The sequence below is a fragment of the Bufo gargarizans genome, chromosome 8 (genome assembly GCF_014858855.1).
Source record: "Bufo gargarizans isolate SCDJY-AF-19 chromosome 8, ASM1485885v1, whole genome shotgun sequence".
Taxonomy (NCBI): Eukaryota; Metazoa; Chordata; class Amphibia; order Anura; family Bufonidae; genus Bufo; species Bufo gargarizans.
The window spans coordinates 26,955,393-26,980,083 of NC_058087.1; the positions used below are offsets into that span (position 1 = coordinate 26,955,393).

The 24,691-nt window shown below is 41.7% G+C and overlaps 1 protein-coding gene across 1 annotated transcript in view; it reads left to right on the plus strand.

The window, feature by feature from the left end:
• The window catches only part of TMEM163 (transmembrane protein 163), a 135,762-nt gene extending 114,506 nt beyond the window's left edge, over window positions 1-21,256 (plus strand). Inside the window, exons 6-8 of the mRNA XM_044304951.1 lie at window positions 10,049-10,160; window positions 16,103-16,244; window positions 18,813-21,256. Coding sequence (XP_044160886.1) covers window positions 10,049-10,160; window positions 16,103-16,244; window positions 18,813-18,873 — 315 coding nt within the window. The 3' untranslated portion in view covers window positions 18,874-21,256. The remainder of the gene's footprint in view (window positions 1-10,048; window positions 10,161-16,102; window positions 16,245-18,812) is intronic.
• The last annotated feature ends 3,435 nt before the right edge of the window (window positions 21,257-24,691 follow it).

Genomic DNA, 24,691 nt, shown 5'->3' on the forward strand with positions numbered 1-24,691 from the left:
ATTAATAATAAAGTGGGGGCCATTATATAAATAATAAAGTGGGGGCCATTATATAAATAATAAAGTGGGGGCCATTATATAAATAATAAAGTGGGGGCCATTATATAAATAATAAAGTGGGGGCCATTATATAAATAATAAAGTGGGGGCCATTATATAAATAATAAAGTGGGGGCCATTATATAAATAATAAAGTGGGGGCCATTATATTAATAACAAAGAGGGGGCCATTATATTAATAATAAAGTGGGGGCCATTATAATATACAGGGGGAATAATATTATGGGGAATGGGGGACTATCTGTCTGGCTCTAGCACAATATTGGGGGGCAGCAGGAGGAGTTGTTGAGACACCAGGAAGGAGAGGTTTATAGTAAAGTGAGGAACCTAAATTTTTTTCTGTGAAACTCTGCAGAGACGAGAAGCGGCTGAAAGAAGGTGTCATGGCGGTCTTATCTCTGGATGAAGACGTTGAGAAAAGTCTACATCACAGGAGACGTCACTGGATGTAACAGGTATGGGGCGGCATTCTCCTGTAATAATATTATCCATGCACATATCTGTTTCTCGGTAGGGTAAGGGGTAGATAGAATTTGACCCACACTGCCTCAGCCCGGCCCCAGACTTCAGGTCACACTGTACGTGTTCTGAATTCTGGGGCCTCACCCATCTACAACATTATCTGTACTCAGAGAGTTATCACTGTGTTACATAGGACTTCTAGTGATCTACTACAGTATTTGTTAAAAGGGGCGTGCCCAGGGTGGGGGGGAAGTAGGAAGAAAGCACACTGTCCTGAGAATTTTGGGGGGGGGGCATTAGGGGTTGGGGGGCTCATAGAGGACAGTGTGCTTTCCTCCTACACCTACTCCTTCCTAACAACCCCCCCCCCCCCCCCCCCCGGGCATTTTGGAGGGCATTAGGGGTTGGATATTAACCCCTCTAACTCCTTGCTGCTAATGCTGAGTGTGCACATAGCCACCAAATGATATTTCACCAACCCGCCAAACCCCCCGCCCCCCCCCCCCCCCACACAAACACATGCGTATATGTGCACACTCAGCAGCAAGGAGTTAAAGGGGTTTGGGGTAAGAGAAGTGATGACAAAATGGCGCAGGTAGCAAAGGGGTTAAGATGTGGGGGATGGCTTACGTCCGGCTTTAGCACAGTGGACAGAGGCAGGAGGAGTGATGTGTATGCGCTCCTGCGCTGCACTCGGTCAGTTGTGTGGCATACATATTGTGCCCTGTGTCCACTCTGCTAAAGCCTGGCAAGTGACATGCCCATTATATGAAAATATAAAAAAATAAAAATATTTATCCCTAACAGTTTCTGTAGGTCATGTATAAATTTATTTAATGGGGGTGTGGCATGGGAGGAGCCAGGTCAGGAAGTGGGAGGGGCCATGGTGGGTAGTGGGCGGGGTTAAGGGGCCCAATTCAGATTTTTGCTATGGGGCCCAGTGATTTCTATGTACGCCCCTGATGCTCCATTACCAGAATGTAAAGCAGGGGAGACAGCGGACAACCCTGGCACCTCCCATTATGAATAGGAAATGAAGAGGAAAGAGTGCCATTGATCTTAACTCGCGCCGAGGGTTGTTGGTACAGACTGAAAACCTTCGACAGGAAACCCGGGCCCACTCCCAGATGAGAAAGAACTGCGTGGATAGAGTGCCAGGAGATTTGGTCAAAGGCCTTCTCGGCGTCTAGGGACAAGATCATGAGGGGGGATGTATGATGTCTAGATTTTTAAGGGTATTTTCCTGGTCCTCCTGCCCCGGCATGAACCCCACCTGGTCAGGGTGGATAATTGAGGGTAAAAGTGCATTTAACCTATTGGCCATCGATTTGGCAAATATTTTGAGATCTACATTCAGGAGAAAGATAGGACGATAGCTAGCACATAAGTGCGGGTCTTTACCGGATTTTGGGATGACCGCAATATGGGCCTCAGTGGTCTGCGCCGGGAAGGGAAGCCCAGGAGACACCGCGTTAAGAACCTGTAGCATAAAAGGGGAAAGAGAGGTCGTAAAGTATTTGTAGAACCTGGCTGTGAGCCTGTCAGGGCCTGGGCTCTTACCCCCTGGCAAGGATTTGAGAACCATTTGGAGCTCTACTTTTTTGGAGATCTACTCTACAAACCAGCAGATTCTAGTGCAGATAATTTGGGAAGCTGAGAGGAGGGTTCAGGTGTGTAATCTGTCTGTGTGGAGGAAGCTCGGGCAGGTTGTAGAGCTCCGAATAAAAGGAATGGAAAGAAGACGCAATATCTGTGGTGGTGTGTACCATGTGTTCAACAGGGTTTTTGATCACAGGGATATGTGAAATAGTGATGAGCGGCAATAGTCATATTCGAATTCGCGATATTTCTCTGCGATTTTTTTTTTAACTCGAAAAATCAACAAGGTAATGATCACGTAATATGCAAACTTTCGAATTTTTAAATTTTTCAATTGCCGAGCAAAACCATGATTCCTTCCTGCTTCTTGCTTGCGGGCCAATGAGTCATAGCACTATATCTAATATATTATTTTTTTCGAATATTCGTAATATTCTAAAACAAGAATATATAGCAATATAGTGAATATTCGATTGCAATTTAGCTAATATAGTGCTATAATATTTTTTTCAATAGTTTACATTTTTTTCCAATCTGAACTTTAGATGAGAAAAAAATGACAACTATTAGACAGAAGATTATAGCACTATATTAGCTAAATTGCTCTACATTCGTTTTTCTCGAATATTCGCCATATTGCTATATATTCTTGTTTTAGAATATTACGAATATTCGAAAAAACTAATATATTTGATATAGTGCTATATATTAGTTTTTTAGAATATTCATCATTTTTCCCATTTAAAGTCATGATTCCTCCCTGCTTCTTGCTTGTGGGCCAATGAGTCATTGGCCCACAAGCAAGAAGCAGGGAGGAATCATGTTATTACTCGGCAATTGAAAAATTTGCGATAAAAAAAATCTCGAATAGTCGAAATTCCGAATATATATCACTATATTCGAAATATTTGCGATAAAAATTAGAAATTCGAATATTCGTGATCAACACTAATGTGAAACAGACAGTTTTCCCCTAAGAGCCCTTGCCAACATGGGCCCACTCTTATTTCCATATCCGTAGAAATTGCTACAACATATTTGTATCATACGTTTGTAGGACGCTTCTAACAAGCATTTGGCATCCAAACGTGCGTTTTCAAGATCATGTAGAGTCGGCAAGGAGAGTGCTCACTTGTGGGCAAGTCCCAAGGAGGCGACCTTTTGAAATGCAAGTTTGAGGGAGTGTGCTTTCTCCTTCTTGAGACAGGAGCCATGTTTAATAAAGACTCCGCGCAAGACACACTTCAGAGCTTCCCATTTCTTTGGAAGAGGAGTGGCGTCCGCACTGTGATCCGACAGGAAGCCTGACACAGTGCTGGTAAGGAAGGGGAGGATCAGGGAGCAGAATGTTGGGGCATGGTCTGACCACAGGATATTGCCTATTTGTGTGGAGTCCAACCACGATAGAGCTGGTTGTTGGAGGAGAATATAGTCTATGCGGCTGTAAGAGGAGTGAGAGGCAGAATAAAAAGTATAGTCTTTGTCTGCTGGGTGCTGGAGGCGCCATGGGTCACAGAGTTGTAATTGGAGGAATGCTCTTTTAACTTTTTTAATAGTGGAGTAGGGAAGCGAGGCACGTCCGGTCGAATTATCGAGTGTGGGGTCAAGAGTAAGGTTAAATTCGCCACAGAAAACGACCATTCCTAGATTATCAACTAGATCCAGAATAAAGGAGGCCTGGTTTTGGTTGGGGGCATAGGCGTTAAGAAAAGTAAATTCACTTCCACCAATTAGTAATGAAAGAATCAAGTATCTGGCTTTGGGATCAGCACTGCAGCCTAGCACCTTGTGAGGCAAAGATCTATGGATCGCTATGGCGACACCTTTCGTCTTGTTCACCGGGTTATTTTCAAAGTGCCAGGTTGTGTAGTGCCAATGCTGTATGCCGGGGCACAACCCTCTTTAAAGTGTGTTTCCTGGAAACAAACAATGTGTACCTTCTGACGATGGAGATGGTGGAGTACCTGAGTTCTTTTTTCAGGGGTGTTGAGGCCCTTCACATTGAAAGACGCTATCTTGAGTGACGTTATCTGTAGGGAGGGAAGAACACAAGGAACATGGAGAGGGGTGCTGTACAGAAAGCAAGAAAAGAGTAAATAAAAATAGGAAGAGGAAGAGAGAAAGAGGACGCAAACAAGAGAAAGAGCTAGCGTGACCAAAAGATCTAAAGAGACAGTCACCAGGGCCAATGTAGCCCCGAGGGAGTGTCTTGGACTCTTGGGGGGAAGTAGCAGCCAGGAAAAAGCAGGCCTACCACATCCCGTATCAAATCGAACTGACAGTCGATAATAGCAGCCACTGAGAAAGAGCAAGTGAAAGGAACAAGGTGGTGTTAAGCATGAAAAGAAGAGGAGCCATCATGGCTGTGGGGAAATAGGCTCAAATAGAAACTGCAGGCAGTCCTTCAAGTGACGAGGTTAGGTGGGGTTCCGCGTCTAGGACCAGCTGATCTTCGTCGTCTCTGATCCCATGGAGTTGGTGTAGTTGGTCCAGGTGCCTCCTTGGTGACGTCATGAGGAAGACGAGGTCGTCTCGACTATTCAGAAGTAGGCGGAAGGATAGATGGCCATGGGCCCAGATTGACCAGTGGCAAGTCTAGCTGTTGCAGTAGATGTGGTAAATCCGAAGGAGTACGGAGAGTCGCAACATGACCTTTAGGGCCCGCAAATAGAGCAAATGGGTAACCCCAGTGGTAAGGAATGCCTCGGTCCTTGAGAAGATACAATAGTTGACTTAAGGCAGCTCGCTGCAACAGAGTGTGGCGTGAGAGGTCCTGTAGCAGATTGATGGGGACCCCATCATAGGATAGAAGGGAGGACTGTCGTGCTTTATTCATGATCTGTTCCTTGATGGCATAAAAGTGGATTCTGCAAATAATTTCTCTCAGTTTAGCGCTATCAGGGTTAGGAGGTCTCAGGGCCCTTTGTGCTCTGTCAATATCTATGTGGGAGTTTGGCGGGCCCCCTAGAATTCCGTTAAAAATTCCCACTATCATGGGTAGCAGGTCCGCCGCTGGTATGGACTCTGGAAGGCCTCTAATCTGCAAATTGTTGCAACGACTGTGATTTTCAATGTCGTCTAAGTGTTGATGTAGGACCTCTGAGTCAGATCCTGGAGCTGCTGCAGGAGATGAGGGCCATAATGTGAAGATTGGTCACGAGGGGGCCTCTGATGGATGTCTAGGGCAGTGTTTCCCAACCAGCGTGCCTCCAGCTGTTGCAAAACTACAACTCCCAGCATGCCTGCACAGCCAAAGACTGTCCGTGCATGCTGGGAGTTGTAGTTTTGCAACAGCTGGAGGCACGCTGGTTGGGAAACACTGGTCTAGGGTATGCAGCGCCATGGATAGTTGGGGAGTATATCCCCCAGTCCAAAAGGGGTCAACTGAGGGCCTCAGTGCAGGGTCTCCTGGTGTGGCAGGGTTGGGGGACAATGGGGAGCATCTTGTGAGAAGGGTGAGCCCTCTGACCTGACCTGCGGTGCTGTATGAAGCAGCAGTGTGGCGGTGAAATGCTGATGCTTGGGCCAGTGGGGAGAGTCAGGGCCGCTGTGAGCCTGTAGAGATCACGGTCCGGTGGTGGCAGAAGGACTTCGGTCTGGACTGTGGGTCCATGCGGGCTGCTCTGCAGGATCAGGTAAGGAGGGCACTGAGGCGGATCGGCGCCTGCCCGCTTGCAAAGGAAGGCTGTCGGGCACTGCAGGGAACGCTTCTGATGTCCACGTGGCGTGAGTGCCTACGCCATCTTGTGAGCACATGGCGTGGCCGTTGAGAGCAGGAGCCAGTGAGGTGGACTACCGGGCAAACAGACGCGGCAAGTCGCCTTGGGGAGGATGCCAGGGGAGCCAATGGTTGGCTCTACCCTTCTCCAAGGTTTTGCCTATCAGTGGCTGACAATGTTGGACAAATCACGCTGGGGATGTGGAGGAGCTCTGGCTGAGCGCGTCTTCACCCCTCCATGGCTGGCCATGACCCCCGGGTGAAATAATATTTTGACTGCAATCAATCATGACCGTTGATGTTTTGCAGTCAGAAAATTGCGGATCCGCAAAACACGGATACCGGCCGTGTGCATTCCGCATTTTGCTTAATGGAACGACCGGCCCATAATAGAGCAGTCCTATCCTTGTCCATAATGCGGACAATAATGGGAAATGTTCAATTTTTTTGGGCACAACGGACATGCAGATATACGGGCAAAGAATGCACACAGTCATTTCTGTTTTTTTGCGGCCCCATTGAATGGCTCCGCATATGGGCCAGAAAAAAATGGAATGGACACGGACAAAAAATAAGTTTGTGTGCATGGGTCCTTAGGGTGACTTCTGGGATTTCAGCCACAAAACGGCTTGTATTCCTTCTTTTGTTAATTCTGGATTCTGTGCACAAATGAAAAATTTGTGCCGGACGCTGGACTCTAAAAATAAATATTCAATCCCCATTGAATGGAATTATTGAAGAATTTAATTCAGCAACATGATTACTGCTGCTCACATGAGGTGACCCCACTTAATCCTTGAGTATTTGATGAATGAACTGGGAAAACCAGGAGCCTGTAAACCGAGATTTCTAATATCAGCTCCTGGAATTTCCTATATTTAAAAGAAAACTTATATAGCAATATAGGTGATGTAAAATCCTAAGAGGCAATCGTAAAAACATTTTAATTTAAATGTTTCTTTCATCTGAATAAAGCAAAGATTTTATATTCCATTTATTTTGGGAAAAGCTTCCATTTGTACTCATTGTCGCTCCCCACTGACATAACTATATATATATATAACTACTATAATACTGCCTCCTATGTACAAGAATATAACTACTATAATACTGCCTCCTATGTACAAGAATACAACTACTATAATACTGCTCCTATGTACACGAATATAACTACTATAATACTGCTCCTATGTACAAGAATATAACTACTATAATACTGCTCCTATGTACAAGAATATAACTACTATAATACTGCTCCTATGTTCAAAAATATAATTACTATAATACTGCTCCTATGTACAAGAATATAACTACTATAATACTGCTCTTATGTACAAGAATATAATTACTATAATACTGCTCCTATGTACAAGAATATAACTACTAAAATACTGCCTCCTATGTACAAGAATATAACTACTATAATACTGCCTCCTATGTACAAGTATATAATTACTATAATACTGCTCCTATGTACAAGAATATAACTACTATAATACTGCTCCTATGTACAAGAATATAACTACTATAATACTGCCTCCTATGTACAAGAATATAACTACTATAATACTGCTCCTATGTACAAGAATATAACTACTATAATACTGCTCCTATGTACAAGAATATAACTATTATAATACTGCCTCCTATGTACAAGAATATAACTACTATAATACTGCTCCTATATACAAGAATATAACTACTATAATACTGCTCCTATGTACAAGAATATAACTACTATAATACTGCTCATATGTTCAAAAATATAATTACTATAATACTGCTCCTATGTTCAAAAATATAATTACTATAATACTGCTCCTATGTACAAGAATATAACTACTATAATACTGCTCCTATGTACAAGAATATAACTACTATAATACTGCTCCTATGTACAAGAATATAACTGCTATAATACTGCCTCCTATGTACAAGAATATAACTACTATAATACTGCTCCTATGTACAAGAATATAACTACTATAATACTGCCTCCTATGTACAAGACTATAACTACTATAATACTGCCTCCTATGTACAGGAATATAAGTACTATAATACTGCTCCTATGTACAAGAATATAACTACTATAATAATGCCTCCTATGTACAAGACTATAACTACTATAATACTGCTCCTATGTACAAGAATATAACTACTATAATACTGCCTCCTATGTACAAGAATATAACTACTATAATACTGTCTCCTATATATAACAATATAACTACTATAATACTGCTCCTATGTAAAAGAATATAACTACTATAATACTGCCTCCTATGTACAGGAATATAATTACTATAATACTGCCCTCCATAGACACGGATATGTAATTGCACTATAACTATAAGAAGTAATCTTAGTGCTTGTACTGTGTGATAAGAAGACATGAACAGGTGCGGATCCTGGTGAGAAACTAATTTTCTGTCTCCCGGGAACAGCGTTGTGGAAATTAAGAACAGGGGACTCTGTGTAGTCGGTGACAGCGTAGTGCTTCTATGATAAATTGTATACTCTTCTCAATGGGTTTAATAAATTACAGTAAATTGGCGCAGTTCCCCTCCTGCATGTTAAGAAGTCCCCTCTTAATGGAGCGTCACTAACAATCAGGGCTGGTACCGGGGAGATGACAGTTCAGGGATATCGCGCTCTACGTTGCTGCCCTGTGCGGATCTGTGGTGCGAATAAATTGAGAGGCAGCTCTGTGAGGGGAATAGTAATCGGGGGCGAAGCATGAAGTTCCTGTCTCCGGGGAGCCATGAATAGCTGATGGGAGAAGATGGAACAAACATGGACCTGTGTTCTCCTCACTGCAGAGGAGGAACCACAAATAAACATGTAACGAGCCAATTAAGATGCTAAACGCCTGGGCCGCGGTGTGGAGAGCCTTATACCATGTAGTATGTTATAACCCCGGCCCAAGGCTCAATAACACAGACTTCAAGGAACAGAGATATCTAGAAGGATGCAAGGAGAACCTATGTGCAGCATTTTCTCATGAGGGAGGGGGGATTAAATAAATCCTTATGAAGCTTTGGCCGGACTCAGAACGTTGCGCACACTGCACTCCCCCCCCCCCCCCCCCATTCTCATAGCTCTTACAACTGGTTTACTTACCATCGATGCACCATTCTTCTGTTTCTGAGTTAAAACCACTCCATTTTATGGCAGCCACCACTAGGGTAAGCCCAGTGCAGAGATTTGTTTTACAGCTTCCTTTATTCTAAATGGTAGCTGTATACAATCCTATACCATGAGCTCCCCCTAGTGGTGGCTGCAGTCAGTCAGTTTTTTTATGATCTGAAGGGACAACTGTAAGGATATTTATCGCGTATATGGCACTTTTCTGGTGTAAATGCACTGAGAAACATGATGTTCAGAATGAGTCCCATATTTATGAGAAAGTGTAAAGTGGGCCACTGACTCGGAGTGCAATATTTATTATAAAATTATCATAATTTCCTCCACTTAATAAAATAAACATAAAATCATTAGAAGCACACTGAGAGGGGGGTCCATACTATGTTTTGCTATGGGGCACAATGGATGGGATCTGTGTACACCCCTGTCTCCAATTATAGCAAGCGGAGCAGAGCATATGGCTGCAAAATATCTGGGAGAAGGGTTCCTAGTTTCTTCTAAAATGGGATCTATTTTGTCCCTGAACCTCAGCAGCCACATTTTCTGCTCAGCTACATGCAGCTGCCACTAGATGGAGCTCACAGCACACAGATTTATACAGCTTCTGTTCAGTTCAATGCTTAGTGTATAAATCCATATGCAGTGAGCTCCCCCTAGTGGAGTCTTCAGGCAGACGGAATTATATAATTTATCAAATCAGAAAAAAAAAGTGTTTCTCTATACCGATATAGAATGAAATTAAGGACTTAGAAAGGAAGGGTGGACTTTATTTATAATGAAGATGTAGTACTATTTTCGGGGGTCACGTTGGGGAACAGGATTCAGAGTTTTGCCATCTACTGCCTTGATTTCCATGTAAGTCCCTGATTAATGCATTGTAGAAAATGATCAGGTCACAGAGAGAAATTTGTGCTGTTGAGGATTGTCCAGACTGGAAACAATTGTAACAAACCCCCAGTTGTTCTGGAAACAGGACCTCTTTTTTAAACATTTTGATATTTTTTTTTACAATCGCTCCAAAATGTCAGGAGATTTAATTAACCGGCCTGTCTTGTCTTGCAGGATAACTTTTTATTCAGTGTCTCCATTTTAAGTGGAATTCTCTGCACTCTATTGGCTATCGTGAAATTCATGTTGGGGAAGGTCCTGACGAGTCGAGCGCTCATCACTGATGGTGAGTAATGGAGTAATATATAATCCATATATTCTATATTTTGGGACACTTACACCACAACCACCTCTCCTGATCACTTGCGGTTCTAGGGTTGCCACCATTTCTATCAGAAATTAATTAGCGTGACCACTGACAATCTTGTCATAGATGTCTTCACAGACACGGACACCTGAATAAGGCCATAGACTTAACCCTTCCTTTTCTTCTCTATGCGGGGCAGATCGCCATGATAACTTCTACTAGCCACGATTTCATAGTACCCCTGAATACAACATAGCCAATTAGACAATGACCTAAACACTAAGGGAGAACTTACTACGCCCTGCATTTTATCTTCAAAAAGTTGGAAAATAAGGTTTTTCCAAAGTCACTTGTGCAACATTTTTGTAACTTTTTAAATTTTTACACCACTCACCAGTTTTGCAGAGTAGGTGGAAATGTGTGCATGGTTAGTCACTCCAGATTTATCACTTTCTTTTTTTTGTTGAAAAAAATTCCCAAAGCCCCTCCAGTAGGGGGTGCTGCAGAACAATGGAGTAGCGTTTGCAGATAAAAGAGTCAGGTTTAAAGGCATGTTTTTATTGCAGTCATTTTGGGCTAAAAATAATTTCTTAAATTGGTCTTTATTAAAAATATTGAGCCGTTCTGTCACAAAGGGTTAACTGTCTAGCTGTGTGAATGGTACTTTCACTGTGTGCCGGTCATCTAATAAACCTTATCTCTAAATTACTAAAAGGTCATAAACACTTACTTAAGCCACATTATTATCAGTAAGATAATAATTGAACTATGAGCGTTTTGGAGGTCAGAGATCAGATATAAGGAGCCGTCAGCTGAGCTGCCTGAAGGAACAGAGTGAAAATTCTGAGCCTGCTACTAGAGAATCTCAAGGCTGCACATTGAAAGGGGCTCTAAATTGTTAATGAAGACCAATTGAAAAAAAAAAGATTTTTTGCTCATAATTAGTACAATGTAATAATAATAAAAAATTGCCCCCTAAAGTACACATCGCCTTTAAAGACGAGCCAAATGTAACGGTGTGTCTTGTTTGATAAATTTGGTGGAAAGTATGCAAACACAGACTCAAAAACTGACTTCACATATTACCCTCATAATAACTTTCCCCCTAAGAGTTACCATACCTCCCAAAATATATAATCACCTGTGTTGCACACAGCATAACACAACATTTTTTTTTTGGCATTAAAGGGAACCTGTCACGTTGAGCATAGTGTGTGAGCTGCAAGCAGCAGGTTATAGAGCAGGAAGAGCTGAGCAGATTGATATATGGTTTTATGGGAAAAGATTCATTAAAACTTGTGTTTTATTCATTTAAATTCCTGCTTATTCTGAGCTTTGAAGTCCAGGAGGCGGTCCTATCAGTGATTGACAGCTCTCTCTGTATACACAGCAGCCTGTCAGTCACTGATAGGACCGCCTCCTGGACTTCAAAACATAGAAAGAGCAGGAATTTAAATGAGTATATAACAAGTTATACTGAATCTTTTCCCTGAAAACTATATATCAATCTGCTCAGCTCTTCCTGCTCTATAACATGCTGCCTGCAGCTCAGACATCATTTTCAACGTAACTCGTTCCCTTTAAGCCATGAATCTAACCCCACCCCAGTTCCTATCCATATATGGCGTATCCTACCCACTCCCATTTGTGTCCCGCAAACAGTAACAAAGAGCCTCCTCATAATATTGATGCCCCCCCATAGTAAAGATGCCTACACCTGCACAGAAATGGTGCCCATAGTGGTGCTCTGTTAGTACTCCCATCCAGTCTAATGCAATATAGTGCCCCCCCCCCCTTGTGCCTTCCCACACAGTATAATTCCTCTTTAGTGCTTCCCTAAACAGTATGATGCCACTAAGTGCCCCCACAGAGTATCATGCCCCCATACAGTACAATGTACCCTTATGTGCCTCCAACACAGTATGATGCCCCAAATGTGCCCTCACAAAATATTATCGCCCCTTATGTGCCACCATTACAGTTTAATGCCCCTTTATGTGCCCCCTAAATTAAAGCTCACATTCCACCACATACAAAACAGATCTCTAACTGCAGATCTGCTCCCGTCTGTCCGGCAGCAGGCATAATGGTGTCACTGCATCGCCCCTGGTCAGAGAATGAATGGTGGAGCAGGCAGCTGACACCCCCTGCTTGCCCATAGTCTAGTACATGACAATCTCTAAGAAGCCTAGAACCAGCCCTGTACCTCACATGGATCCAGTAATATCTCAGTTCATTGCTCCGGTTCTTTAGTTTGGGGGGGGGGGGGGGGTCCTTTATCAGGGAGTGTGTCCTTTCTGCTGCAGCTGGTGGCAGTTAAAGGATGGAACTGAGCATGTGTGTTCGTCTCAGTGAGCAAACAGCAGGTGGTGCTATACAGATGGATTTCAGTGAATATCTCAGTAGCTATAATATATTTTTAATTACGTGCAATTACAAAAGTATTGACAGTCAGGTTTTGGTTTGAAAACTGTTGAATATTTCCGTGGGACAACCCCTTTAATATTGCCAGTGGAAAATTTCTACCACCACTGGCTTTCCGATGTAAATACCGGCTGAGCAACAAACCTAAGGCTGCTCTTAGGGTCGGACGCTGACCAACTAAATTGACAGATAGGTCCTAACAATGGGCTGCCACCATTTAGGTCCTGGAAAACTCGTTTAACCTTTCAGCAGCTGGCATCTACGCTATTCTAAAATCTCACTTATATTCTGTGGCCGGTAGTGAACGGGACAGATCAGATGCAATTGTTTGGCTGCAGAACTAGTTTGCTCCATGTAGATATAATTACAGAAACTGCTTCCTCTGCAGCCGGCAGATGCTCCATCACAACTAATACAATTTGCACCGAGGCACAGCTATGAGCCTGCACTTTTATAATGGATGAAGCACACATACAAACCACAGAGGAATAGATGTAGCCATTAAACAAAGCCAGACAGCAATTATTCCCGGCAGCTCGTGTTCTCAGGGCTGCAAAATTCCATTCTGAACATTGTGTAACATATCATACGTCTGCATGAACATATTCACATACCTGGGGAAAACAGTAATAGTCTGTATTCTACATGGCATTAATATTAAACCCCTGTCACTGCTGATACTATCAACAATGATACAAAATAACTATAACACATCGAATAACACCACTACAATACTGCTCCTATGTACAAGAATATAACTACTATAATACTGCCTCCTATGTACAAGAATATAACTACTATAATACTGCCTCCTATGTACAAGAATATAACTACTATAATACTGCTCCTATGTACAAGAATATAACTACTATAATACTGCTCCTATGTACAAGAATATAACTACTATAATACTGCTCCTATGTACAAGAATATAACTACTATAATACTGCCTCCTATGTACAAGAATATAACTACTATAATACTGCTCCTATGTACAAGAATATAACTACTATAATACTGCTCCTATGTACAAGAATATAACTACTATAATACTGTCTCCTATGTACAAGAATATAACTACTATAATACTGCTCCTATGTACAAGAATATAACTACTATAATACTGCCTCCTATGTACAAGAATATAACTACTATAATACTGCTTCTATGTACAAGAATATACCTACTATAATACTGCTCCTATGTACAAGAATATAACTACTATAATACTGCTCCCATGTACAAGAATATAACTACTATAATACTGCTCCTATGTACAAGAATATAACTACTATAATACTGCTCCTACGTACAAGAATATAACTACTATAATACTGCTCCTATGTACAGGAATATAACTACTATAATACTGCCTCCTATGTACAAGAATATAACTACTATAATACTGCCTCCTATGTACAAGGATATACCTACTATAATACTGCTCCTATGTACAAGAATATAACTACTATAATACTGCTCCTATGTACAAGAATATAACTACTATAATACTGCCTCCTATGTACAAGAATATAACTACTATAATAATGCTCCTATGAACAAGAATATAACTACTATAATACTGCCTCCTATGTACAAGAATATAACTACTATAATACTGCTCCTATGTACAAGAATATAACTACTATAATACTGCTCCTATGAACAAGAATATAACTACTATAATACTGCCTCCTATGTACAAGAATATCACTACTATAATACTGCTCCTATGTACAAGAATATTACTACCATAATACTGCCTCCTATGTACAAGAGTATAACTACTATAATACTGCTCCTATGTACAAGAATATTACTACCATAATACTGCCATATAGTTTTACAGTGAAGCTTCAGCAAGCAGGGTAATTTTTTTTTTTACTTTGCAGGATCATTTTAGGAAGCAGCATCTCTTTAAGGCTCTAGTTTTGTCAAATCCTTTTTTGTGCTTGAGGGCACATTAATATATTCATGCTGAGGAAGGATCTCTCTCTGTGATTTTGGAAATTACAATTGCTAACTTTAATCAAATATTGATATGTAATAAACAATATGAAGGCAGTGCAGAATACTTAGTATCTTACAGCCTGGGTCTTATACTTCACTGTTAGCTGTCGCTGAAGAAATACCAGCCAGAGAGAAAACAGAAGTGTTAGGACAGGTTCCCATGGGACATTTATGTGACTTTATATATTACTTGTATGATCTTATTATATATAGCAGCTTGGATTTTAAGTGTGAGTTCTAAACTTTATATAAATAAAATGAAATAAAAATTATTCACTTTATAATACAGTGTAAGCCTTATGTTTGCCTTGTATCTGGTTCTCAGGATGCAGGCAGCATCTATGGGGCCGATTTATCAATAGTTGGCGAAAATGGCGCACATGACAATACAATGTATTTGCACCAGAAAATATTGCTTGTTTGATTGATATTTTAGGTGAATTGTATGACACCTCTAAGTGAAGCCTCATGTCAAAATTTTCAAAGTTGGCGAGTAAATGGATTCAGAGTAGGCAGACCATAGGTCCTAGTCCCGACACCACTTTGCAATTTGTTGTGTTTGGTAAGTACCCCATAATAAGTTCAGTCCCCAGACCCCTAAATAACTTCAGTCTCCAAACTGGAAGTCTCTAGACTGGACACGAACGGACTCTTAAATAAACTCAGTCTCCAGACCAGACATGAAGGTAAACTCAGTCTCCAGACCAGACATGAAGGTAAACTCAGTCTCCAGACCAGACATGAAGGTAAACTCAGTCTCCAGACCAGACATGAAGGTAAACTCAGTCTCCAGACCAGACATGAAGGTAAACTCAGTCTCCAGACCAGACATGAAGGTAAACTCAGTCTCCAGACCAGACATGAAGGTAAACTCAGTCTCCAGACCAGACTCCTCAATAATTTGACCAGACGGCAATGTAAATTCAGTCTTCACATTGGATACCAAAATAAATTCAGTCTGCAGACCGGACACTTAAATAAATTCAGTCTCCAGACCAAACAGCTAAATAAATTTACCAATGATTAAGGGATGCAGTGCAGCAAGTGAGAAGGCTGGAGGGGAGCTGCCGCATGGTGGGGGAGCTGGGATGGAGGGTCTGAGCCTCCACCCTCGTCCTCCCTTCTACTATGAATGGTGCCACAGCCATACCACCATGGGCTGTAACTCTGATGGTGTGGGTGGCCACAGGTACCCTGGGACCGTTCACACATATAATCTGTCACTGCACAGACAGTGTTAAAAAACATTGGGACACATTAAGCACATTTTTCATAGTAATCTTCTTTATGCATCACAACCAAAGCTGCATTTTAAATTTTGTTGGTTCTTGTTAGTAAATTTTGTACAAAACATAATTTTGTAATTAATAGGGAGTCACAGAAAAATTCTGTAAGTGGCCCGGGCATCGTGCCTAGCGGTACCACAGATGGGGCTGGCAGTTGCTGAAGCTATAATATTCTTTTTTTTTTTGCCAATTTCTCTCCAGGATTTAACTCTTTGGTGGGCGGCATCATGGGATTCTCCATCCTCATTAGCGCCGAGGTGTACAAGCACAACTCGTCAGTTTGGTACCTGGATGGATCTGTCGGGATCTTGATCGGACTAATAATTATGGGTTATGGACTCAAGTAAGTAGACTGTAATCAACAGGGGCATAGCTGTAAGGGGTGCAGAGGTAGCAGTGGCTCCAGGACCCTGGTGTCTGAGAGGGTCCAAAGCCTGTTTGCCAAATAGGAGGGCCCCAATTTAATAAATGGTACATGAGGGAGCTCCCAGTTACAGATTTTGCATGTCCCGACCCATTAGACATTTAAAGGCTATGGTACACCTTCGGGGGCAATTTTTTTTTTATTATTGTATTCATTTTATAAAAAATTTGAGCCCCTTTCTCTATACAGCCTTGAGATTCTCTAGTAGCAGGCTCTGTATTTTCCCTGACGAGTCCTTATTTCTTATCTCAGACATTATAAACACTCATTATACAGTCAGGTCCATAAATATTGGGACATTGACACAATGCTAACATTTTTGGCTCTATACACCACCACAATGGATTTGAAATGAAACGTACAAGATGTGCTTTACCTGCAGACTGTCAGCTTTAATTTGAGGGCATTTACATCCAAATCAGGTGAACAGTGCAGGAATTACAACAGTTTGCATATGTGCCTTCCACTTGTTAAGGGACCAAAAGTTATGGGACAATTGTCTTCTCCGCTGTTCCATGGCCGGTGTGTGTTATTCCCTCATTATCCCAATTACAATGAGCAGATAAAAGGTCCAGAGGTCATTTCATGTCTGCTATTTGCATCTGGAATCTGTTTCTGTCAACTCTCAAGATGAGATCCAAAGAGCGGTCACTATCAGTGAAGCCATCATTAGGCTGAAAAAAAAAACAAAAAAAACATCAGAGAGATAGCAAAAACATTAGGCCTGGCCAAAACAACTGTTTGGAACATTCTTAAATAGAAGGAACGCACCGGTGAGCTCAGCAACACCAAAAGACCCGAAAGACAACGGAAAAAAACTGTGGTGGATGACCGAAGAATTCTTTCCCTGGTGAAGAAAACACCCTTCACAACAGTTCGCCAGATCAAGAACACTCTCCAGGAGGTAGGTGTATGTGTGTCAAAGTCAACAATCAGGAGAAGACTTCACCAGAGTGAATACAGAGGGTTCACCACAAGATGTAAACCATTGGTGAGCCTCAAAAACAGGGAGGCCAGATTAGAGTTTGCCAAACGACATCTAAAAAAGCCTTCACAGTTCTGGAACAACATCCTATGGACAGATGAGACCAAGATCAACTCGTACCAGAGTGATGGGAAGAGAAGAGTATGCAGAAGGAAAGGAACTGCTCATGATCCTAAGCATACCACCTCATCAGTGAAGCATGGTGGTGGTAGTGTCATGGCGTGGGCATGTATGGCTGCCAATGGAACTGCTTCTCTTGTATTTATTGATGACAAAAGCAGCAGGGGGAATTCTGAAGTGTTTTGGGCAATATTATCTGCTCATATTCAGCCAAATGCTTCAGAACTCATTGGACGGCGCTTCACAGTGTAGATGGACAATGACCCAAAGCATACTGCAAAAGCAACCAGTTTTTTTAAGGGAAAGAAATGGAATGTTCTGCAATGGCCGAGTCAATCCCCGGACCTGAATCCGATGGAGCTGCATTTCACTTGCTGAAGACAAAACTGAAGGGAAACTGCCCCAAGAACAAGCAGGAACTGAAGACAGTTGCAGTAGAGGCCCGGCAGAGCATCACCAGGGATGAAACCCGCGTCTGGTGATGTCTATGCGTTCCAGACTTCAGGCTGTAATTGACTGCAAAGGATTTGCAACCAAGTATTAAAAAGTGAAAGTTTGACTTATGATTATTATTCTGTCCCATTACTTTTGGTCTCTTAACAAGTGGGAGGCACAGATGTAACTGCTGTAATTCCTGCACCGTTCACCTGATTTGCATGTAAATGCCCTCAAATTAAAGCTGGCAGTCTGCAGGTAAAGCACATCTTGTCTGTTTCATTTCAAATCCATTGTAATATTCATGGACCTGACTGTACCTCAGTTCTTATCTTACTGATAAGAATGTGGCTTAAATAAGTGTTTATGACCTTTTAGTTTTTTAGAGATAAGGTTTTATTAGATGACGCAAAGTGAAAGTGCGATTCACACAGTTAACCCTTTGTGACAGAACGGCGAAATAGACCAACTGAAGAAATGTTTTTTAGCCCAAAGTGAATAAAATGCAATCATAAAGAAAAAAGGTGTATATTCCCTTTAAGCTCTGACCCAACATGTGCAACCCACAAATCCTCCTAGAAATGCCCATTTTGGGAAACATTTGAATAAGACCTTCACCCTCTTTCATAGACAATTCCACCAAAGCAGGACAGTTTGTAGCCTAGCATTACAGTTCCCTCTTTAAGTGAAACTCCATCTCACCCCAGTTTGCATTCCCTCTGCTCCGGGTGATTGATAGATCACAGGGAGTCACCCAGGTCCCCGCCATGACCTCATGGCGCCCTCATATAATACACAGGAGCAGGGGGTGAACAGACAGACGAAGACCTCAGCATTACAGGAGATGTACAGTCCAGGCAGAGGTGTCGATGGGAGCCACATAGAAGTGTCTGGATACTATTGTCTATAATTTTTTGTTGATTTTCATCTGTTTTCTTGATTAACAGATTACTATTGGACATGGTTCCTCGCGTGAGGCAGACTCGTCACTATGAGATGTTTGAGTGAAGGATGGGGGCTTATTCGCTCCCCAAAAACTTTTTTTTAGCACAACTGAGAGCAGCAAATCTTTCAATGGTGTGTTACCCACTTATACCGTTGGGTTGTATGAAAATTCGAAACTCTAATAATGTCCCCTCTTCGCCAATTACCATTTATCGGAGCGGCGTGCGAAGGCCAAACCTCCACAGTGACGTGTCCTGAAGAAGCAGCGCACAAACCTCCGAGAAATGGACTAATGTTATTTGTATCTATGAGTGTTCTGTACGAATCTACAAGAGTGGACCCCGACATGGCCGTCCAAGGACACAACAGCTGTACGACGCTGCAAGCCACAGAGTATTTTTCTATATAGGTATATACTATATATATGTGCATAGCGGCCTCATGAACTCCGTGTATACCATGATCACTCCTCAAGCACAGACTGAACCCCAAAATCCAAGCACAGCGCAGGGCGACAAAAATCACTCAGATAGCTCATTCTAAAAATACTACCATGTGCTTATATCTATATTTTTGTCCATAGGGGACAGTATAGTTGTGATTATTTTTTTTTCCATAGGGGTAGTAGTCCTTTAGATATTCTGCTTAGTTTTTCAGGGAAAGTGGTGGAATGGGCTTTACCTTTGACAACCTTTTTTGGTAATCCAAAAATGAGCTCAGAGCAGTTGTCGCTTCCGTTTCCGAACTCTTCTAGGCAAAAGTCTTATGAAGCGCATTAGCCAGCAGGGGGCAACAATGAGCACAGGATTAAGATGGAATCTATGCTCCATGACATTGTTACCATTTAACTTAAAGTGAATGTCCATCTTTGAATACCATTTTTTATTTAAATATCCCACATTGTATGCTGATTTATTCATATAGCTTCATAGTACTGGAGATGGAACTTTCTTTGTCTCACCCAGAGCTCTACATCCCCTACACCAGTGTTTCCCAACCAGTGTGCCTCCAGCTGTTGCAAAACTACAACTCCCAGCATGCCTTGACAGCCTTTGGTCGTGCGGGCATGCTGAGAGTTGTAGTTTTGCAACAGCTGGAGGCACACTGGTTGGGAAACACTGCCCTACACAGACACAAAGCGAAATGATAAAATCCTGGCTGCCTGCAGCCACCACTAGGGGGAGCTCACTGCATACTGTTAGACATTGAGCTCAATATGCAGTGAGCTCCCTCTAGAGGCAGTTCGCGGCAGCTATGCATATCTGTGCAGGGGATTTGAAGCTCTGTATCAGAAAAAAAGCTTCAACCATTATATTAAGAAATCTAAAAATGACATGGTGATAGGAGGTGGAGATTCCCTTTAAGAACATTTAGTGCATTATTCATAGTATTATCAATTGAAGTGTGCTTTACCCTTTAAGGACACACTTTGAAGCTGACCATAGACATGAGATATTACAGTTAATTAAAATTGTCATGATTACTGGAACAGTCCTGAATGGGGATCGGCAGCCGCTTATATCCATAGAAATAATGAACCCATTCCTGGTTATAAACTCATACTTGCCAACAGTGCCAATTTTTTAAAGTCTTTTTGCAAGACTTCCCTGCAAGCTGAATCACACAGGGTGGGATTTATGCAAATTTGCATAAAAATAGGAATTCCTGCCACTTTAAGAGGAGGTCCCAAGGTAGAATGTGGGTGGGGCTTCGAAGATCCTGCAATTCGAGATTCAAAGTAGACTAGTAGGGAGATGTCTTCTATCTATGGCCAGCTTTATCCTGCATTTGGAAGCAGCAAGCACAGAACTTTTTCAGCATTACTGATAATGATGCATATTTAACCCTTACCTACCCCCAAAGACACTGAGTGACGCAGCTTGTAATGACGGCATAGAGTGATTATTATATTTTTGTGAACACGTGCAATAAATAGGAAAAAGTTGAACCATTTGGAGAGTTTTCCTCGTCGGACGCAGGGCGTCGGGGACCGGACGGGCGTTCCTTCAGTATTTTTGTGGCCGTCAGCAGAGGATCGGTAACGATATGTCTCGTGGTGCATTACATGCGATTTACGCAGGGTCTTACAATGCAAATCCATAGATTAAAGCAATACAGGTGCCGATGGCGGAGGTGAAGTGTGTATTGCACACGTGGCACTAATGAAGCACAAGTATCTTTTTTTATTATTTTTGTTACTAAATAATAGAAGGTCCAGATAAAAAAAAAATTAAAATAGGCAATGAGATTACTCCAGTATGTCAATGTCCACCCTCAGGCAATATGAACATGTAACACCTTCCTGCAACTTGGTTTACAATTATTATTGGTTTTTTTTAAGGGCTCATGCACACAATCATTTCACAGAATCAGATTCGCAAAAAATACAGATGACGTCCGTGTGCATTCCGTATTTTGCAGAACGGACCAGCTGGCCCTTCATAGAAGAGTCCTATCCTTGTCCGTAATGCGAACAATAATAGGACATGTTCTATTTTTTTGCGGAACGGACATACGGAAACGGAATGCACATGGAATAACTTCAGTTTTTTTTTTTTTTGCGTTCTTATTGAAATGAATGGCTCCGCATACGGTCTGCAAAAAAAACGGAACAGACACGGAAAGAAAAAACGTTTGTGTGCATGAGGTCTAAGGGAAAGTCGCACAATTAGGAGTCTTTTCCCATTTACTTCCATGTCGGTGAGGAAAAGGGAATGTGGATGGGGCATTGCCGGCTCTTGCTTTTTTTCAGCTTAATCAAGATATAAAGCAATGCTGTGCAACTTTGTAATATTTTTTATTTTTTTTATTCAGTACATCTCTGCTTCTTTCAGTGAATGAAAACTTTTTGCATACCTTCAACAGCTTACAAAATGAGGTAGCCATGTTCAGTTGACAGAGGCAGACTGATACACTGTTACGAGCCCTGCACCTGTATCAGACGTGGAAGGATTAACTGTCTCTTACAGGGGATTTTTGAGCTCATTGTTTGTTTGTTTTTGGAAAAACCATTCAACATAAACACAGAATGTTAACATTCACTGACAGAAAGCAGAGATATTAAAAATGGTTAGAAAAGGAAACAAAGTTTTTTAAAAAGTAACATATTTTAAAGGGGCTGTCCAAAGATATCCAAGTGATCTGTGATAATAATCTGATCGATGGGAGTACCACAGCTGGGATTCCCAAGGATCACGAGAATGGGGGTCCTGCCCCCCCATATGAGTAGAGTGGCGGTCCAACATGTGTGCTGTCACTTCATTCAAATCTATGGGACTGGCAGAGATAGGCAATGCCCTGTACTCGGCTAACCGCATGCATCCCATAGACCCCCCGTTCTTGTGATTGGTGGGAAACTGGTTGGATCCCCATGGGTAGGTGATAAGTTTAAATCTTAGGTCAATTTGAGAAATTGTAAAACCTGTCCAGGATAGGCTTCATATGGATTCAGAGATCTAAGCAATCCGGGACAATATTTGGAACCATGAGAAAAAACTTTTTTCACAAAATGCAAACGATATACATGGATCCTTAGAAGTTCCCAGTATAGCTATACATTTGGATAGAAATCTCCTTTAGGACATATCAAATGATGTGCACGCCCATTTTTGTTGCTGCAAGGCAATAAAAATAAATAAGAATGTACTTTTGCATATGCAGCTCGTATGCAGATTTATGCGTCTCCATGGTTACAGACTACAAAGAAACCCTGCGTGTAGTCTGATCCTGAAGTCATGCACTCCAGTTCACCCTTCCCCCTTTTCTTGCTACCAACAAACAGTAAAGGAAGAGAGACACATAGGTTTGCCTAGGACCTGTGTACACAATACGATGAAAATATATACATATATATATATATATATATATATATATATATTTGTTAGTTGTCCCACGAAAAAATATTCTTCATTTCTTAAACCAGCGCCTCGTTCTGAATACTTTTGTAATTGCATGTAATTAAAAATGTTGTATAGCCAGTGAGTTATTCAATAAAATCTCTGTATAGCTCCACCTTCTGTTTGTTCTTTTTGTTAGTTCTCTGTCCACATTGTTGAGGTGGTCGCACATGCTCAGTTCCATCCTTCAACCGCCAGCAGCCAGATCTACTAAACAGAGCTGTGACAGTTTCAAGGAGAGAGCTGCACCAAATCGGACATGCCCCTGAGCTGTGATAGGAAGAGAGTGCCAACAGGAAGTACACCCCCCCCCCCCCCCGATAAAGGACACGCCCCTTGAGCTGTCAGCTTGCAATAAATCTAGCAGAGCAATGAACGGGGAGATCTCTGGATCCATGTGAAGTGCAGGGCTGGTTCTAGCTTTCTTAATTCTTTACATTAATCACGGGATAACCCCTTTAATCATGGCTAGTTCATTTATTTTTATTTTACATGCATTGTAGTTATCATGGTGGACATACCTTTTAATTTCAGAGTTGGCACACGACGAGGTGGTTTATTCCTTTAACTGTGAAAAATATCAGAAAGTAATTTCTTTTTATGAATCAAATCGTCAAATGCACAAAGGGAAAAAAAATAATTAAAACTGTAGATTGTTCATATGTGCAATTTATTTTTGTAGCAATTTTCCATCTGTGTAGAATTTTCACGTGTATGTTACATGACGACCGAGAGTCACATTCCATATTAGGCTCCATATTAGAAATATGGCGGATCTAATGACTTTCCGTAGCGGTGCGGTAATTGGGTTTAACCTCAGGCGTTTGGTGAACAGAATAGTTCATGACTGTGTCTTGTTTTAGGTAAAAACTGACTGTATCCAAGTTTTTCAGGAAATCTGAACACCTTCTAAGTAATTTATTTTAATTGTATTGTAATTAACATTGACGGTGTATTCCCTGAATGTAACGTATATTTAACGTCTTCCTTAAAGAAGGTGCATTGAACTCTTTGCATTAAGGGGGCCCCCCAGCTTCAAATGACTAAGCAATGTGTTACAGTGCCCCCTGGTGACAAAGGAATAAATTATAGTCTTTCAACAATAAATATTTATTAAAAAATAAATGTGTACGTCTCTTTAATTTTTATTATATTTCATGAGTTATTCTAAAGTCCTCCCTCCAAGATGGCGCACATACAGTGTGTATATAATAGACTACCTGCTGCCACTGGAGCAGCTGGCTAATGACTGTATTGCACCTAAGATGCACTTAAAGAGAATGTTTATTTTTTTGCTCCTGTGATTTTAAATAAAAAAATTATCATACTATTTGATGTATACAGCTCCTATTCAGATCTGTGTCTCTAGATGGTTACAGACTACAAACCAACCCTATGTAGTCTGATCCTACATGTGTTACTTCCTTACTACTTCATGGAGTCTTCCTAAAGACATTAGAGCCAGCTGTAGTCAGTATAGGTCAGTATTACTCAAATATATCATAGTATAGATTCCCGAGGAGATTTCAGAACTATATTTCTTTACAGAAATCCCAGCTTGCATAGCCAGGATAATGTGAGAGTGGGCAGGGGACGTCTATACAATGGTTAAAGCACTGAAAGAAGCCTCACAGGTAATACCCACTGAGCTCTGAACCTGCAGCTCCACACGCAGGAAACACCCACTGAGCTCTAAACCCGCATCTCCACAAGCAAGGACCACCCACTGAGCTCTGAACCTGCAGCTCCACACGCAGGAAACACCCACTGAGCTCTAAACCCGCATCTCCACAAGCAAGGACCACCCACTGAGCTCTGAACTCGCAGCTCCACAAGCAGGAAACGCCCACTGAGCTCTGAACCTGCAGCTCCACAAGCAGGGAACACCCTCTAAGCTCTGAACCTGAAACAAGCAGGGAACAACCTCTACTCTCTGAACCTGCACTTTCACAAGCAGAGAAACCCACTAAGTTCTAAACCTGCAG